The 19,394-nt window shown below is 37.4% G+C and overlaps 2 protein-coding genes across 2 annotated transcripts; both read left to right on the top strand.

Annotated features, from left to right (window-relative positions):
- The first annotated feature begins 9,608 nt into the window (after positions 1 to 9,608).
- LOC146483165 (RYamide receptor-like) lies at positions 9,609 to 10,607 on the top strand. The gene has a single exon (XM_085106191.1). The coding sequence runs from the start codon at positions 9,609 to 9,611 to the stop codon at positions 10,605 to 10,607; it is 999 nt and encodes a 332-aa protein (XP_084962317.1).
- A 5,184-nt stretch (positions 10,608 to 15,791) lies between these two features.
- Positions 15,792 to 17,383, top strand: LOC146483166 (RYamide receptor-like). Its single transcript, XM_085106241.1, has one exon. The coding sequence runs from the start codon at positions 15,792 to 15,794 to the stop codon at positions 16,788 to 16,790; it is 999 nt and encodes a 332-aa protein (XP_084962367.1). The 3' UTR covers positions 16,791 to 17,383.
- The last annotated feature ends 2,011 nt before the right edge of the window (positions 17,384 to 19,394 follow it).

Genomic DNA, 19,394 nt, shown 5'->3' on the forward strand with positions numbered 1-19,394 from the left:
AACAAAATAAAATTCTTGTTCGGAGAAAGCGAATAACGACTGAAACTTGACCAAGATTCAGCCTTCTTATCTAACACCAATTTCGGTTCCTGAGCCTAAAACTTGCGTAGATATCGAAAAGAATTATTACTTTAACCGCTTGTAATTTCACTTAAAAATCTGTGGGGGCACTTTAAAGATATCTCGATTTATGCAAAGTAAAAACGTTTTCATTCATCTGCGCTTTATTTTCACTATTTTCAAACATAAATATCTTAAAATCGGAGACACCCATGAAGCTCAATATACATTTAGAATGTTTTGCTATCAGGAAAGACCCTTTGGTCTTTCCTGATAGCATGTTGGTGAAAAATGCTGGAATAAACAAAATCACCTCGTAAAAATTGATTCATTGTTCACTTGAAAACGCTCTTACAGATTTTTTTTTTAATTCCCCCTACAAGTTGTCTAGATTGAGTAGTTTAAATCCCTAAAGTTTCGTCATAAAGTGTCTGACTAGATCTCGAGATAATCGATAATGTTTAAAATAAGAGGCTATACGCTTCCGTTGCTATGGTAAAAGCTGTTGCTTGGGAACCGATGAGAAAATTAACTTTGATCATATGTTGAAATGATGATGTAGTATGAAGGAGATCAAAGTTTCTCTTGTATGCGAGATTGTAATTTCAAAACTTTCACTTTAAGTCCAAAAAAACTGCCTCGAGCCTCCTTAATTATTGACAGTCGTCAGACTAGTGTTCACTAATTTGAGCGTGGGGCAAAAACCTATCTTACCGCTTGTTCACCTGTAAATAAATAAAAAGCTAGGTTCCTTGTTTATTTTTTATTTCCTTCTATTAAATGTTAACCTCTTTACCCGTTTTAATTTACTCTACCAGGAAAAATATAACCACTCACTTTCGATAACCGAAACTATCTTTAGCTAAAAAATTTTCCTTTATTTTATTTGCTACAAAAAGATACTGCTGTATAAGAATAAAGACGAAAAATATTAATCTGAAACCAAATTTTGCATGTTGGCTTTTACAAGACGACCTTCTTTAAGATTAGCTGTCAACAAAGCGCGTTATCGTCTCCTGCATACGAACTTAACTGCAATAATATATTTCGTACCAAGTAAACTGAGTAAAGACTTTTCTGCTGGCTTATTTACGTTCGTAAAGCCGGATATATTTACGTGTGTACTTTACACGCACGAAAACATCACTCGACTTTTTCCTCAAGTTACTTATCAATAAAGCGTTTCTCGAGACCGCAATGTATCTCATGCACAAATAACTTAAAAGTTGGTCCAGCGCGAGACTTTTACTGCTTTCAAGCACAGCGTGCAGCAAAGTGAAGACATTTTTACTGGACGGAGTAAAAAAACTCTAAAGCTTCTACCTTGTTCAACATTTTATATAATGAGTGATAATTCCCCGGGGTGACTTTCATCCCCGGATGATTTTTCCATGCACTTCTACAGCACAGGGATAAAAATTCACCCCGAACGAAAAGTACCTAATCTGAAAAAAATAATAATTTAAACACTATATTTTTCTCCGTCCTGCGATGAAACGTCGATGAAAAATCGCTCGACTTCCAGTTGTTCTCGTTTATAATTGTTTTTTCCATCTTTATCGGACATCTTTTAGCAGTGTGCTTTCGAAAAACCGCTTAATCTTAGCGGGATGAATCTTGTCTCGGGAGATTTCTTGACATCGTTTTGCAATCCCGGAATAATACGCTCATGTAAACAAAACTTAATTTTTATCCCAAGAAGATACTCCTGTTCGTCTCGTTCTCATGTAAGCACGGTATTGTGTCGCCGTGCAACTGTAGTTTTTATACTGGTAAGCTGGGAGCGTGTTAGTATAGAGGGTATGCACTGTCACGCAGTAAAAAAGTAAATCGAAAACCATCCAGTGGAAAAAGTTGAAAAGTTGTGATATTGTAGAGGATGACTAAAGGAGACCATTCCCCAAATTTTAGGCCTGTACATCTCCCCAAACGTCAGATATCCGTCAAAATGTTTTGCAGAATCTTACAGAGCCTAGTATGGATCCGCCATCTTGATGTACCTCCGTGGAACACTGATATGGCGGCCGAAAAATACATCTGGAACTTACTTTGGCTATCTAGCGACTGATTAGCAGTACTGAACACAAAAACCACTTACATAAGCACTTTCTCTAATGTTTTAACTTCGAAAAGGCTTAAAGTAATGAGATAAGCATGTATTTTTCAACGAAGTCGATCGTAGCTCTTTGTCACGCAACTCCATAACCGTGAAATTCAAACTGCTCTGATTTCCAAACGAAGGACGTTATGGAGCTGTAAAATTGGAAACAGTTATAAATATACGGCCTCTTACGCCTGATGAGGATAAACACTTTGGAGGCTCTTTAGTTTTGGATTTTAGAAAATTATGACGTTACATGAATACGCTCTATTGCGAGTGAATAGTTTTTTTGATATCTAAATGAGAATGCCTACAAGGGAACTTTCCGTTAATACGTCAGAACGTTCTCGCTTAAATGTGTTAGCTCAGAATTGTACACTATAGACCAGACTATACTCTGTTCATTTAATCTAAACTCTTTGAATTCACATCGAAATTAAGTCTACTTCGCCGAACACTAAGACTGTACAATCTTTGAAACAAAATCCATTTTAATCTTTCATCGGGATATTTTATGCCGGCTATTGACGATCACAAATTCATTTGTTAGGGGAAAAAAAAAAAGAAAAGAAAAGAAAGAACTGTCTAAGACCTGGTAGTGCGGGACCAAGACGTTTACATGATGTACCATATGTCACCATCAAGGGCAAGAGGGTTAAGAATTCTCAATTCAATGTGCCGTTTAAGAGAGCAAAAAGCAAAACTTCTAATTATTACATAGCAACTGGCGATCGTGTTATGCAAATTTTCAGGAAAATAAAGACCAGAAGGTGCGCTTGAATGAATAATTAAGTTAAAGAGCAACTGAATGCCGAGTTATAAATTATATTTTCAGGATCAGGTCGTTTGGGGTAAGCTGGTTGCAAAGCTTGAGTTTGGTGAAACATTGAAAGAGAAACGATGTAGTGAACAGAGCACGTGCAGGCAGAAATATCTTAAAATACTCCTCAGAAATCGTGAAGGCAAAGTATTGTTGACTCTCTCTCCAACAACTTCCTTGCACAAACAAAAAGGTAAAGTAGTTTTTGGTGTTGAACACCCTTCATTAAGTGCTGTATGTTGTATTAGAGACAGTTTGACGCAAACCGAGGAGGCGTATTGGCTGATCAGTGTTTTATGTTAATTAAAATTACCTGAATTAAAATCTTTTAATCCTTGCGTGACAGGAATCGTAAACCAGAAGGCTATTTGACATTAAGCATAAATACTGTAACACTTGATCCTGAGAAACCAGACGAATTTGAAAGAAGCAACAGAAAGTCAGAAGACATGAACACAACGGTGAATGGATCGAGCTGTTCCATTCCGTTCAATTCTACAGCAGTCAAAATTGGACAAACCTTTGCTGGTTGCCTGATCTTCGTCATCTCGCTGCTTGGGAATTCCTTTATAGCAATAATTGTTTACAAAACGCAAAGTTTGAGAAAACCAGTCAATTTCTTTATCGTCAACATGGCCATGTCCGATATGCTGTATCCAATATTCCTGTTCCCTGGGGAGATTACCTATCTGTACTCAGACCCCTGGCTTAATATCAGTGGTCCCCTTGGCCGGGCCTTGTGTAAACTGGTTGCCGTGTCAATCTTTGTCTCCTCTGGTGTGTCTATTCAGAGCTTGCTTCTGATAGCAGTGGATCGATTTGGAGCCGTGGTATTTCCCCTCCGTTCCCCACTCATCAGTTTAAAGATGTGCCCTTTCTTCATTCTCGGCACATGGATCGTTGCGATATCAGTAGCCTCGGCATATTTCTCCGCCTGGAAACCTACTGAATATCAAGGACAATTGTTTTGTGCCAGGCGATGGAAGCAAGCCGTTGGAGAGTCCTCATCCTCTCAATATTTTCTTCTTGCAATATACGTTGTATTTCTTTATGTCCCTATCGCCTTGTTGACCACACTTTACTCTATCATCGTTATCAAGCTCAAATCACAGAAGATTCCAGGCGAGCAATCGGCCATTGCTGCGCAACGACGAGCGAAAAGAAACAGAAACGTGTTAAAGATGGCCATTGCTATCATGTTAGGTTTTGTACTGTGCTGGGTACCCTACAGTATTGGTAAGTTACTATTGTACTTTGCACGGGACGCATTGCCTTGTGGCTTTTATATCTTTCGGAATATTACCCGGTTTATGCCTGTCTCAAATTGTGCCATCAACCCTTGCATCTGTTTCATTTTCAGTACAAACTATCGTTCTGCTCTAAAGAGGCTCTTCAACTGTTTGCGCGGTGCAACTGTTTCACTTAGTGGTGCAGCGCAAAGAGAGTAATTTTCCAAAGCTCCCATCGTAACCCAGTAGCCAACAGTTTGCAGAACGCTTTCTCGTAAAAATCATTAACGAGATTAGTTCGTTTCTTTAAATTCGTTTATTTTGTATTTCACATAAATTAAGCAGCATTTAGGGAAAACTGCGAACTAATTCATGCAAAGTGAAGGAACATTTAAAGTGAATTCTGGCTTTTTAGAGGTATAACCGCTTTTGTACAAATTCATAAGTTGTAGAGAACTGAAAAGATGCTGACTAATCAAATAGAGTTTAAATTTGCCTGCTATACTGTATATTCATGTGTTTTAGCTTTTGTTCATTTAGGAAACTTTTCTGAACAGCTAACAATCGTTCTTTGAAGCTTTGCTTGTAAATAAACATACAAGAAAGATGTCGGTCGAAAGGATTTTAAACCTTTCTTTTCTTGGATACCCCCGTTTAATCGTTTTATCATTAAGAAAACGCTACTTAGCTTACAAGATATGTTCTGATCTCTGTAAAAAATATGATCTCTGAATAAAATATTGTAATGCATCAGTGTATTTAGCTGCACTCTTGTGTCTCGCCTCCAACTTTCTGCTCCGTAAAAAGTTAAATTTATTAAATACCACCTTAACTTCTTGTTCAATCCCAGTTTCCTCACTTCTGTTTATCAATACTACTTTCTCTTTGTTTTTAAGATCGTTTGTTATGAGAAAAAAAGAGGTGCAAACATCATTTGAAAGGCAACAGTCGACAAAAACGCTCCTTCAATTTCAGCTGCCTTCCTGTGAATCAAAAAACCATTCTTTTATCAAAATGTGCCTGTATAATGGCTTTGTTGTTAGTTTCGAAATTAGTTTGAGTTACCTCAGAAACAAAATTCGGATTTACAGTGAAAAGCGCTGAAATATTTGTAACTAATTCTCTTCAGTTCTCTTTTCTCTCGCCTCCGAGTTTCAGATTAAGAAAGCAATTCAATATCATCCTCATCTTCTCCGTAAACCACACCCATTTCCTCCTTATATAATTACCAGCGCTACTCTTCTCTTTGTTTTACGTTTACCTTCAATAAGAACTGGATAACAGGTGTAAATATTATTTCAAGGCGAACTGAACTGTTCGTCCACCCAAGTTAGACGCGTATTTGACTGTTATACTCATCAAATCCGGCCTGGAACGTTTGGTTTTTTACTTCTATTTAAAACCTGATTTAAATTTTCAACAAGTTGTTATTGCACCTTTTTAATTACCATTCATCGTGTCTAGGCCGTCCGTTTGTTTGTCTCCGTGCGAGCTTCCTGTCCACTTTTGCTTTTTTGCCATCCATGGACAAAACGGAATTCACTTCCTGTTCTAAAATATATTTCTTCTTCCTTTCTCACAAAAATAACTTTTCTTCACACCTGTTTTACCGATCAGCTTTTAATCAAGATTAACGGGAAAATATGAAGACTAAAAGCAAATAAAACACATCTACGTATGAATTTAAGCTCATTAGAGCCGTGAAAAAATCCATAAAAGGAAAAACTCGGTTGATATCTTTCGGTTATTATCGTCCAAAACGCTTTGTTAATGGAACGGCTGCGACAAAATGATCTTAATGGCGGCTTAGCTATCACAGTTGGCAGCCAAGCAATTTTATTTTTCTTATGGTGTTTGCTAAATACCTTATTATAACGTTCAGAAATGACGGGAAATAAATATTCCCTTGTGCATGGCAAATGAGGGAAACAGCTCCTACGCACCAGGAAAAGTAGTTTAAATGTTTCTTTTGAATATGCCGATATATCATTTTCCGACAAACATATCGCGAAATATTCAAAGCTTTGTCAGTACGAATTCAAGGTTACAAACTGTTTTTGTTTAAAAAAACTGTTGTTGTTTTCTGGTGAAACTGAAGGAAAGTGTTCAAACCTTGAGATGTTAAGGTTTAAAAGAAGACTGAACCAAATTTTAACTGTTGATCTGTGTACATGAATGCGTGCTGTATTCCTGTTTTTCTTGTTAATTCTTTTTCTCTTCAACATTCCGAATGTCTAGACTATTCATTTGAAGGGCAGATAAGTTTCTCCGCGAATAAACGTTCGAAAAACAGAAGCAGACGACCGCAGTCCATCTTGTATAGAGTTAAAAACGTTTTGAATTTCGATTCGCTATTATGCACCCGAACTCTGTACAGCTGGGTGTAAAAACTGGAGAGAGACATTATGAAACAAAGTAAGTGTTGTCCGTACGAAATAATAGGAGGCGGATGTCCGGCTCTTTCCAGCCAATGACCTTCCGACTGAAGGCGTAAGCGAGGAACATTAGAACGACTTTGCCAGAATAACACCTCCTCCAAAAACGTGAGAACCTTTCCTCGAAAATCGAGAAAAGTTTACCCTACCCATCGACTGCAAGTTCAAGTTTTAAAAAAATGTCAACTCGATTGTCAGGTAATAACAAGTCCAGCGAAGAAAAGAGACAGAAACCGCCTATAAAATAATAAACTTGAAGAGAGAAAATGGAATATGGACATGGAAAACACCTGAGAGATAAAAATAACTGGGCTTATGTGTCAAACAATTCTAAACGGTTTGTATTCAAAACGAAGCCGCGAATAATTTGTTATTGTTGCCGCATACTGCAAGGCTTTTGACAGTTTTGCTATAATTTGTTGCAGTGACATCGGTCAGAATGTCATTTGTGGTTTCGAGTTGCCGCTTTTAAGCGGGAAGTGGGTTAAAAGCTTTGTTATATGAAATATTTAACGAATCGTTATTATTGACAGTAGTCAGACTAGTGTTCAGTAATTTGAGCGTGGGGCAAAAACCTATCTTACCGCTTGTTCACCTGTAAATAAATAAAAAGGTTCCTTTTTTATTTTTTATTTCCCTCTAATGTTTACCTCTTTGCCCGTTTTAATTTACTCTACCAGGAAAAATATTATCACTCACTTCCGATAACCGAAACTATCTTTAGCTAAAAGATGTTTCTTTGTAGGGTGATTGTTATTTTATTCGCTACTAAAAGATACTGCTCTATAAGAAAAAAGACGAAAAATATTAATCTGAAACCAAATTTTGCATGTTGGCTTTTACAAGACGACCTTCGTTAAGGTTAGCTGTCAACAAAGCGCGTTATCGTCTCTTGCATACGAACTTAATTGCAATTTCGTACCAAATAAGCTGAGCAAAGGTTTTTCAGCCGGCTTATTTACGACCATTTACGTTCGTAAAGCCGGATATATTTACGTATGTACTTTACACGGACGCAAACATCAATTGACGTTTTCCTCAAGATTCTTACCAATAAAACGTTTCTCGAGACCGCAATGTATCTCAAAAAAAAGTTGATCCAGCGCAAGACCTTTACCGCTTCCAAGCACAACTTGCAGCAAACTGAACACGTTTTTTACTAGACGGAGTGAAAACTCTTAAGCTTGTACCTTGTTCAACATTTTATATCATGAGTGATAATTCCACGGGGTGACTTTCATCCCCGGATGATTTTTTCACTTCTACAGCAAAGAATAAAAATTCACCCAGAATGAAAAGTACCTAATCTGAAAAAAATAATAATTTAAACACTATACTCTTCTCCGTTCCTTCATGAAACGTCGGTGAAAAATCGCTCGACTTCCAGTTGCACCTGTTTGTTGTTATTCTCATCATTATGGGACATTTTTTAGCAGTATGCTTTCGAAAACTTAATCTTAGCGGGATGAATCTCGTCTCGGGCAATTTCTTGGCATCGTTCTGCAAACCCGGAATAAAACGCTCATGTAAACAAAACGTAATTTTTATCCCAAGAAGACACTCCTGCTCGTCTCGTTCTCATGTAAGCGCGGCACTGTGTCGCTGTGCAACTGTAGTTTTTATACTGATAAGCTGGGGGCGTGTTGGTATTGCGAGTGGATAGTTTTATTGATATCTAAATGAGAATGCTTACACGGGAACTTTCCGTTAATACATCAGAGCATTTTCGCTTAAATGTGTCAGCTCAGAATTGTATACTATAGACTAGCCTATACTCTGGTCACTTAGTCTAAACTCTTTGAATTTACATCGAAATTAAGTCTATTTCGCCGAACACTAAAACTGTTCAGTCTTTGAAACAAAATCCATTTTAATCTTTCATCGGGATATTTTATGCCGGCTATTGACGATCACAAATTCATTTTTTAGGGAAAAGAAATCGAAAAAAAAAAAAGGGGAAAAAAAAGTATCTAAAACCTTGTGGAGCGGGAACCAGGAGTCAGCTTTTCTTACAAACAGCTGGTTCAAATGCTGCAGTAAAAAAGTTTAAGTTTATCGAATTGTGTAAGGTATATTTATTACGCCACCGTCAGCACAAAGATTAATGCAGCAAAGAAACAAAAACCTTTAATAGAAAAACTTTCAAAATTTGGTGTAACAGAGGAACAGAGGGTAACGCCATTTTCCTTTATTAAAGCTATCTTTACTAAGTAGCCTCACTTTGTGGCTTTCCCCCTTTGCCGGATGGCAAAAATTCAATAAAAGCTTGCTTAATATTGACCAAGATGTTTACATGATGTACCATATGTCACCATCAAAAGCAAGAGGGTTAAAAATTCTCAATTCAATGAGCCGTTAGAGAAAGCAAAAACCAAAACGTTTAATTATTACATAGCAACTGGCGATCGTGTCATGCAAGTTGTAAGAAAAATGAAGACCAGAAGTGCGCTTAAATGAATGAATAATTAAGTTAAAGAGCAACTAAAGGCCGAGCTATAGATTATATTTTCTGGATCAAGTCTTTTGGGATAAGCTGGTTGCAAAGCTTGAGTTTGGTGAAACATTGAAAGAGAATCGAAATAGTGCACAGAGCACGTGCAGGCAGAAATATGTTCAAATTCTCGTCAGAAATCGTGAAGGCAAAGTATCGTTGACTCTCTCAAACAACTTCCTTGATAATTAACAAAAAGGTAAAATAGTTTTTGGTGTTAAACACCCTTCATTAAGTGCTGTATGTTGTATTAGAGACTGACAAACAGTTTGACGCGAACCGAGGAGGCGTATTGGCTGATCAGTGTTTTATGTTAATTAAAATTAGCTTAATTAAAATCTTTTAATTCTTGCGCGTAAGGAATCGTAAACCAGAACGCTATTTGTCATTAAGCATAAATACAGGAACACTTGATCCTGAGAAACCAGACGAGTTTGAAATAAGCACTAGAACTATTAGAAGGTCAGCAAACATGAACACAACGGTGAATGGATCGAGCTGTTCCATTCCGTTCAATTCTGCGGCAGCTAAGATTGGAATTACCTTCGCTTTCTGCCTGATATTCGTCGTTTCGATGCTTGGGAATTCCTTTATAGCGATAATTGTATACAAAACGGAAAGTTTGAGAAAACCAATCAACTTCTTTATCGTCAACATGGCCATGTCCGACCTACTGTTTCCAATACTCCTGTTCCCTGGGGAGCTTGTCTATATGTACACAGACTCCTGGCTTAATATCAGCGGTCCCCTTGGCCAGGTATTGTGCATACTGGTTCCCTTCGTAGCATATGCCTCCTCTGCTGTGTCTATCCAGAACCTGCTTCTGATAGCAGTGGATCGATTTGGAGCTGTGGTATTTCCCCTCCGTTCCCCACTCATCAGTTCAAAGCTGTGTCCCTTCTTTATTCTCGGCACCTGGATCGTTGCGATATCAGTAGCCTCGCCAAGTTTCTCCGCCTGGAAACCTACTGAACATCAAGGACAACTGTTTTGTTCCAGCCGATGGAATGAAGCCTTTGGAGAGTCCTCATCCCCTGAAAATTATCTTCTCGCAGTCTTCGTTGTATTTCTTTACATCCCAATCGTCATGTTGACCATACTTTATTCTATCATCGTTATCAAGCTCAAGTCTCAGAAGAGGCCAGGCGAGCAATCAACCAACGCTGAGCAACAACGAGCGAAAAAAAACAGAAACGTGTTAAAGATGGCTATTGCTATCGTGTTAGGGTTTGTACTGTGCTGGATACCCTACAGTATTGGCGTCTTACTATTGTACTTTGCACGGGACGCTTTGCCTTGTGGCTTTTTTATCTTTCGGAATATTACACGGTTTATGACTGCCTTAAATTGTGCCATCAACCCTTGCATCTGTTTTATTTTCAGTACAAACTATCGCTCTGCTCTAAAGAGGCTCCTCAACTGTTTGCGTGGTGCAACTGTTTCAGTTAGGGGTGCAGCGCAGAAAGAGTAAGTTTCCAAAGCTCCCATCATAACCCAGTGGCCAACAGTTTGCAGAACGCTTTTTCGTAAAAATCACCAACGAGATTCGTTCTTTTTTTTTTAATTCGTTTATTCTGTATTTCACATAAATTAAACAAAATTAAGGGAAAACTGCTAACTAATTCATGCAAAGGAAAGGAACATTTAAAGTGAATTCTGGCTTTTTAGAGGTATAACCGCTTTTGTTTCAACCCATAATTTGTAGAGAACTGAAAAGATACTGACTAATCAAAGAGAATTGTAAGTTTGCCTGCTATGCTGTATATTGATGTGTTTTAGCTTTTCTACATTTAGGAAGCGCTAGCTAACAGCCGTTCTTTGAAACTCTGCTTGTGAATAAACATACAAGAAAGATGTCGAAAGGATTTTAAGCCTTTCTTTTCAGGGATACGCCCGTTTAATCGTTTTATCATTAAGAAAACGCTACTTAGCTTACAAGGTATGTTCTGATCTCTGTGAAAAAAAAAGTCAATAAAGTATTTTAACGCATCACTGTATTTAGCTGCACTCTTTTGTCTCAGCCCCGCAAAAAGTTCAATTTATTAAATACCACCTAAACTTCTTGTTTAATCCCAGTTTCCTTACTTCCGTTCATCAATACTACTTTCTCCTTGTTTTTACGATCGTTTGTTATAAGAAAAATATGGGTTCAAACATGATTTCAAAGGCAACAGTCAACAAAAACGCTCCTTCAATTTCAGCTGCCTTCCTGTGAATCAACATATATAAAAAGGTTTTAATCGATTTCAAACCATTCTTTTGGCAAAATTTGCCTGTATAATGGCTTTGTTATTAGTTTCGAAGTTTGTTTGAGTTACCTCAGAAACAAAATTCGGATTTACAGCGAAAAAGGGCTAAAATATTTGTAAGTAATTCTCTTAAGTACTCTTTTCGCTCGCCTCCAAGTTTCAGATAAAGATATCAAATTGAATATCATCCTCATCTTTTCCGTCAGCCACACCCATTCCCTCCCTATATAATTACCAGCCCTCTTTTTCTCTTTGTTTTATACGTTTACCTTTAATAAGAACTGAATAAAAGGGGAAATATTACTTCAAGGCGAACTGAACTGTTCTTCCACCCAAGTTAGAAGCGCATATGATTTTTTTCTGACACATCAAATCCGGCTTAGAACGTTTGGTTTTTTACTTCTATTTATTTTTCTTGAAAAGCTCATTTAAATTTTCAACAAGTATTCATTGCACCTTTTTGCCATTCATCGTATCTAGGCCGTCCGTTTGTTAGTCTTCGTGCGAGCTTCCTGTCCACTTTTGCTGTTTTGCTATCCATGGACAAAACGAAATTCATTTCCTGATATAAATTATATTTCTTCTTCCTTTCTCTCAAAAATAACTTTTCCTCACACCTGTTCTACCGATCAGCTTTTAATCAACATAAACGGAAAAAAGACTAAAAGCAAATAAAACGCATCTACGCATGAATTAGAGCCGTGTAAAAATCTATAAAAGGAAAAACTCTGTTGATGTTTCGCTCATTATTGTCCAAAACGCTCTGTTAATGGAACGGCTGCGACAAAAGGATCTTAATCGCGGCTTAACTATGACAGTTGGCAGCACAAGCAATTTTATTTGTCTGATGGTGTTAGCTAAATACCTTTAGTTATTATTCGTAGATAACGTTCATAATTGACGGGAAATAAATATTCCCTTGTGCATAGCAAATGAGGGGAACAGTTCCTACGCACCAGGAATAGTAGTTTAAATGATTCTTTTGAATATACCGATGCATCATTTCCGACAAACATATCGCGGAATATTCAAAGCTTTCTCAGTACGAATTCAAGGTTACAAACTGTTTTTGTTGTTCCGCAGAAACTCATTATAAAACCTTGAGAAATCAAGGTTTGAAAGATTTAATTTTGAGAAGACTGAAACAAATTTTAACAGTTGATCTGTGGACATGTAGGCGTGCCGTCTTTCCGTTTTTCTTTTGTTAATTCTATTTCTCTTCAACATTCTGTATGTCTAGACTATTCATTTGCAGGACACATAAGTTCCTCCGTGAAAAAACGTTCGAAAAACAGAAGCAGCTGACCACGGTCCATCTCGTATAGAGTTAAAAACTTTCTGATTTTCGTTATTATGCAACCGAACGCTGGACAGCTGGGTGTAAAAAGAGAGAGACATTATGAAACAAAGTAAGTGTTGTCTGTACGAAATAATAGGAGGCAGATGTCCGGCTCTTTCCAGCCAATGACCTTCCGACTGAAGGCGTAAGCGAGGAACATTAGAACGACTTTGCCAGAATAACATCTCCACCAGAAACATGAGAACCTTTCCTCGGAAATCGAACAAAATTTTGCCCTACCCATCGACTGCAAGTTTAATTTTTTAAAAATTTGAACTCGATTGTCAGGTAATAATAAGTCCAGCAGAAGAAAAGAGACAGAAACCGCTTATAAAATAATAAAATTGAAGAGAGAAAATGGAATATGGACATGGAAAACACCTGAGAGATAAAAATAACTGGGCTTATGTGCCAAACAATTCTAAACGGTTTGTATTCAAAATGAAGCCGCGAATAATTTGTTATTGTTGCCGCATACTGCAAGACTTTTGACAGTTTTGCTGTAATTTGTTGCAGTGACATCGGTCAGAATGTCATTTGTGGTTTCGAGTTGCCGCTTTTAAGCGGGAAGTGGGTTAAAAGCTTTGTTATATGTATATATATTTTTAATAATAGTGCCTATTATGAAATATTTAACGAATCGTTATTATTGACAGTAGTCAGACTAGTGTTCAGTAATTTGAGCGTGGGGCAAAAACCTATCTTACCGCTTGTTCACCTGTAAATAAATAAAAAGGTTCCTTGTTTATTTTTTATTTCCCTCTAATGTTTACCTCTTTGCCCGTTTTAATTTACTCTACCAGGAAAAATATAATCACTCACTTCTTGAGCTAAAAGATGTTTCTTTGTAGGGTGATTGTTATTTTATTTGCTACAAAAAGACACTGTTCTATAAGAAGAAAGACGAAAAATATTAATCTGAAACCAAATTTTGCATGTTGGCTTTTACAAGACGCCCTTCGTTAAGGTTAGCTGTCAACAAAGCGCGTTATCGTCTCCTGCATACGAACTTAATTGCAATTTCGTACCAAATAAGCTGAGCAAAGGTTTTTCAGCCGGCTTATTTACGACCATTTACGTTCGTAAAGCCGGATATATTTACGTATGTACTTTACACGGACGCAAACATCAATTGACGTTTTCCTCAAGATTCTTACCAATAAAACGTTTCTCGAGACCGCAATGTATCTCAAAAAAAAAGTTGATCCAGCGCAAGACCTTTACCGCTTCCAAGCACAACTTGCAGCAAAGTGAAGACGTTTTTTACTGGACGGAGTGAAAACTCTTAAGCTTGTACCTTGTTCAACATTTTATATCATGAGTGATAATTCCACGGGGTGACTTTCATCCCCGGATGATTTTTTCACTTCTACAGCAAAGAATAAAAATTCACCCAGAATGAAAAGTACCTAATCTGAAAAAAATAATAATTTAAACACTATACTCTTCTCCGTTCCTTCATGAAACGTCGGTGAAAAATCGCTCGACTTCCAGTTGCACCTGTTTGTAGTTATTCCCATCTTTATGGGACATTTTTTAGCAGTATGCTTTCGAAAACTTAATCTTAGCGGGATGAATCTCGTCTCGGGCAATTTCTTGGCATCGTTCTGCAAACCCGGAATAAAACGCTCATGTAAACAAAACGTAATTTTTATCCCAAGAAGACACTCCTGCTCGTCTCGTTCTCATGTAAGCGCGGCACTGTGTCGCTGTGCAACTGTAGTTTTTATACTGATAAGCTGGGGGCGTGTTGGTATTGCGAGTGGATAGTTTTATTGATATCTAAATGAGAATGCTTACACGGGAACTTTCCGTTAATACATCAGAGCATTTTCGCTTAAATGTGTCAGCTCAGAATTGTATACTATAGACTAGCCTATACTCTGGTCACTTAGTCTAAACTCATTGAATTTACATCGAAATTAAGTCTATTTCGCCGAACACTAAAACTGTTCAGTCTTTGAAACAAAATCCAATTTAATCTTTCATCGGGATATTTTATGCCGGCTATTGACGATCACAAATTCATTTTTTAGAGAAAAGAAATCGAAAAAAAAAAAGGGAAAAAAAGTATCTAAAACCTTCTGGAGCGGGAACCAGGAGTCAGCTTTTCTTACAAACAGCTGGTTCAAATGCTGCAGTAAAAAAGTTTAAGTTTATCGAATTGTGTAAGGTATATTTATTACGCCACCGTCAGCACAAAGATTAATGCAGCAAAGAAACAAAAACCTTTAATAGAAAAACTTTCAAAATTTGGTGTAACAGAGGAACAGAGGGTAACGCCATTTTCCTTTATTAAAGCTATCTTTACTAAGTAGCCTCACTTTGTGGCTTTCCCCCTTTGCGGGATGGCAAAAATTCAATAAAAGCTTGCTTAATATTGACCAAGATGTTTACATGATGTACCATATGTCACCATCAAAAGCAAGAGGGTTAAAAATTCTCAATTCAATGAGCCGTTAGAGAAAGCAAAAACCAAAACGTTTAATTATTACATAGCAACTGGCGATCGTGTTATGCAAGTTTTAAGAAAAATGAAGACCAGAAGCGCGCTTAAATGAATGAATAATTAAGTTAAAGAGCAACTAAAGGCCGAGCTATAGATTATATTTTCTGGATCAAGTCTGTTGGGATAAGCTGGTTGCAAAGCTTGAGTTTGGTGAAACATTGAAAGAGAATCGAAATAGTGCACAGAGCACGTGCAGGCAGAAATATGTTCAAATTCTCGTCAGAAATCGTGAAGGCAAAGTATCGTTGACTCTCTCAAACAACTTCCTTGATAATTAACAAAAAGGTAAAATAGTTTTTGGTGTTAAACACCCTTCATTAAGTGCTGTATGTTGTATTAGAGCCTGACAAACAGTTTGACGCGAACCGAGGAGGCGTATTGGCTGATCAGTGTTTTATGTTAATTAAAATTAGCTTAATTAAAATCTTTTAATCCTTGCGCGTAACGAATCGTAAACCAGAACGCTATTTGTCATTAAGCATAAATACAGGAACACTTGATCCTGAGAAACCAGACGAGTTTGAAAGAAGCATTAGAACTATTAGAAGGTCAGCAAACATGAACACAACGGTGAATGGATCGAGCTGTTCCATTCCGTTCGATTCTGCGGCAGCTAAGATTGGAATTACCTTCGCTTGCTGCCTGATATTCGTCGTTTCGATACTTGGGAATTCCTTTATAGCGATAATTGTATACAAAACGGAAAGTTTGAGAAAACCAATCAACTTCTTTATCGTCAACATGGCCATGTCCGACCTACTGTTTCCAATACTCCTGTTCCCTGGGGAGCTTGCCTATATGTACACAGACTCCTGGCTTAATATCAGCGGTCCCCTTGGCCAGGTATTGTGCATACTGGTTCCCTTCGTATCATATGCCTCCTCTGCTGTGTCTATCCAGAACCTGCTTCTGATAGCAGTGGATCGATTTGGAGCTGTGGTATTTCCCCTCCGTTCCCCACTCATCAGTTCAAAGCTGTGTCCCTTCTTTATTCTCGGCACCTGGATCGTTGCGATATCAGTAGCCTCGCCAAGTTTCTCCGCCTGGAAACCTACTGAACATCAAGGACAACTGTTTTGTTCCAGCCGATGGAATGAAGCCTTTGGAGAGTCCTCATCCCCTGAAAATTATCTTCTCGCAGTCTTCGTTGTATTTCTTTACATCCCAATCGTCATGTTGACCATACTTTATTCTATCATCGTTATCAAGCTCAAGTCTCAGAAGAGGCCAGGCGAGCAATCAACCAACGCTGAGCAACAACGAGCGAAAAAAAACAGAAACGTGTTAAAGATGGCTATTGCTATCGTGTTAGGGTTTGTACTGTGCTGGATACCCTACAGTATTGGCGTCTTACTATTGTACTTTGCACGGGACGCTTTGCCTTGTGGCTTTTTTATCTTTCGGAATATTACACGGTTTATGACTGCCTTAAATTGTGCCATCAACCCTTGCATCTGTTTTATTTTCAGTACAAACTATCGCTCTGCTCTAAAGAGGCTCCTCAACTGTTTGCGTGGTGCAACTGTTTCAGTTAGGGGTGCAGCGCAGAAAGAGTAAGTTTCCAAAGCTCTCATCGTAACCCAGTAGCCAACAGTTTGCAGAACGCTTTTTCGTAAAAATCACCAACGAGATTCGTTCTTTTTTTTTGATTCGTTTATTCTGTATATCATATAAATTAAACAAAATTGAGGGAAAACTGCTAACTAATTCATGCAAAGGAAAGGAACATTTAAGGTGAATTCTGGCTTTTTAGAGGTATAACCGCTTTTGTTTCAACCCATAATTTGTAGAGAACTGAAAAGATACTGACTAATCAAAGAGAATTGTAAATTTGCCTGCTATGCTGTATATTGATGTGTTTTAGCTTTTCTACATTTAGGAAGCGCTAGCTAACAGCCGTTCTTTGAAACTCTGCTTGTGAATAAACATACAAGAAAGATGTCGAAAGGATTTTAAGCCTTTCTTTTCAGGGATACGCCCGTTTAATCGTTTTATCATTAAGAAAACGCTACTTAGCTTACAAGGTATGTTCTGATCTCTGTGAAAAAAAAGTCAATAAAATATTTTAACGCATCACTGTATTTAGCTACACTCTTTTGTCTCGCCTCCAACTTTCAGCCCCGCAAAAAGTTCAATTTATTAAATACCACCTAAACTTCTTGTTTAATCCCAGTTTCCTTACTTCCGTTCATCAATACTACTTTCTCCTTGTTTTTACGATCGTTTGTTATAAGAAAAATATGGGTTCAAACATGATTTCAAAGGCAACAGTCAACAAAAACGCTCCTTCAATTTCAGCTGCCTTCCTGTGAATCAACATATATAAAAAGGTTTTAATCGATTTCAAACCATTCTTTTGGCAAAATTTGCCTGTATAATGGCTTTGTTGTTAGTTTCGAAATTAGCTTGAGTTACCTTAGAAAGAAAATTCGGATTTACAGCGAAAAAGGGCTAAAATATTTGTAAGTAATTCTCTTAAGTACTCTTTTCCCTCGCCTACAAGTTTCAGATAAAGTAATCAAATTGAATATCATCCTCATCTTCTCCGTCAACCACAGCCATTTCCTCCTTATATAATTACCAGCGCTACTTTTCTCTTTGTTTTATATGTTTGCCTTTAATAAGAACTGAATAAAAGGGGGAAATATTACTTCAAGGCGAACTGAACTGTTCCTCCGCCCAAGTTAGACGCGTATATGACTGTTATACTCATCAAATCCGGTTCAGAGCGTTTGGTTTTTTACTTCTATTTATAATTCTTGAAAATCTCATTTAAATTTTCAACAAGTTTTCATTGCACCTTTTTGCCGTTCATCGTGTTTAGGCCGTCCGTTTGTTAGTCTTCGTGCGAGCTTCCTGTCCACTTTTACTGTTTTGCTATCCATGGACAAAACGCAATTCACTTCCTTCTGATATATTATTTTTCTTCTTCGTTTCTCACAAAAATAACTTTTCTTCACACCTGCTCTACCGATCAGCTTTTAATCAAGATGAACGGGACAATATTAATACTTAAAGCAAATTAAACACATCTACGTATGAATAGAGCCATGAAAAAATCTATAAAAGGAAAAACTCGGTTGATATCTTTCGCTCATTATCGTCCAAAACGCTCTGTCAATTGAACGGCTGCGACAAAATGATCTTAATGCCGGCTTAGCTATGACAGTTGGCAGCAAAAGCAATTTTATTTTTCTGATGGAGATAGCTAAATACCTTATTATCAGTAGATAACGTTCACAATTGACGGGAAATAAACATTCCCTTGTGCATGGCAAATGAGGGAAACAGCTCCTACCCACCAGGAAAAGTAGTTTAAATGTTTCTTTTGAATATGCCGATGCATCATTTTCCGACAAACATATCGCGAAATATTCAAAGCTTTCTCATTACGAATTCAAGGTTACAAACTGTTTTTGTTTCAAGAAACTGTTGTTGTTTTATGATGAAACTGAAGGAAAGTGTTCAAACCTTGAGATGCAAAGGTTTGAAAGCTTTAATTTTGAGAAGACTGAAACAAATTTTAACAGTTGATGTGTGTACATACATACCTGCTGTTTTCCTGTTTTTCTTTTGTTAATTATTTCTGTTCAACATTTTCATTTGTACGTCATATAAGTTTGTCTGCAAAAAAAAAAACGTTTGAAAAACAGAAGCAGAAGACGATAGTTCACCGTGTTTAGAGTTGAAAACTTTTTTATTTTTCTTATTCTTATGCAACCGAACGTCAATATGAAGTAATATGCAAAACTGTGTCCGGCCCATTCTAGCCAATGACCCTACTGAAGGCGCAGGTTTGTTAAAAATGTCAACTCGCTTACAAGTCAAGCAGTAGAAAAGAGACAGAAACCGCTTATAAAATAATAAACTTGAAGAGATAAAATAGAATATGGACATGGAAAACACCTGAGAGATAAAAATAACTGGGTTTATGTGCCAAACAATTCTAAACGCTTTGTTTTCAAAACGAAGCCGCGAATAATTTGTTATTGTTGCCGCATACTGCGTGGTTTTTGACAGTTTTGCTGTAATTCATAGATGTTTCAGTGACGCCGGTCACAATGTCATATGTGGTTTCGAGTTGGCGCCTTTAAGCGAAAAGTGGGTTAAAAGCTTTGTTCTGTGTATATATATTTTTAGTAATAGTGCCCATTGTGAAAT

This window comes from Pavona decussata, unplaced genomic scaffold (genome assembly GCF_977016875.1).
Source record: "Pavona decussata unplaced genomic scaffold, jaPavDecu1.1 SCAFFOLD_40, whole genome shotgun sequence".
Lineage (NCBI taxonomy): Eukaryota > Metazoa > Cnidaria > Anthozoa > Scleractinia > Agariciidae > Pavona > Pavona decussata.

What these genes read in the sequence shown, in the direction of transcription:
- LOC146483166 (XM_085106241.1), top strand. Translation starts at nt 15,792, where the DNA reads ATGAACACAACGGTGAATGGATCGAGCTGTTCCATTCCGTTCGATTCT.
- LOC146483165 (XM_085106191.1), top strand. Translation starts at nt 9,609, where the DNA reads ATGAACACAACGGTGAATGGATCGAGCTGTTCCATTCCGTTCAATTCT.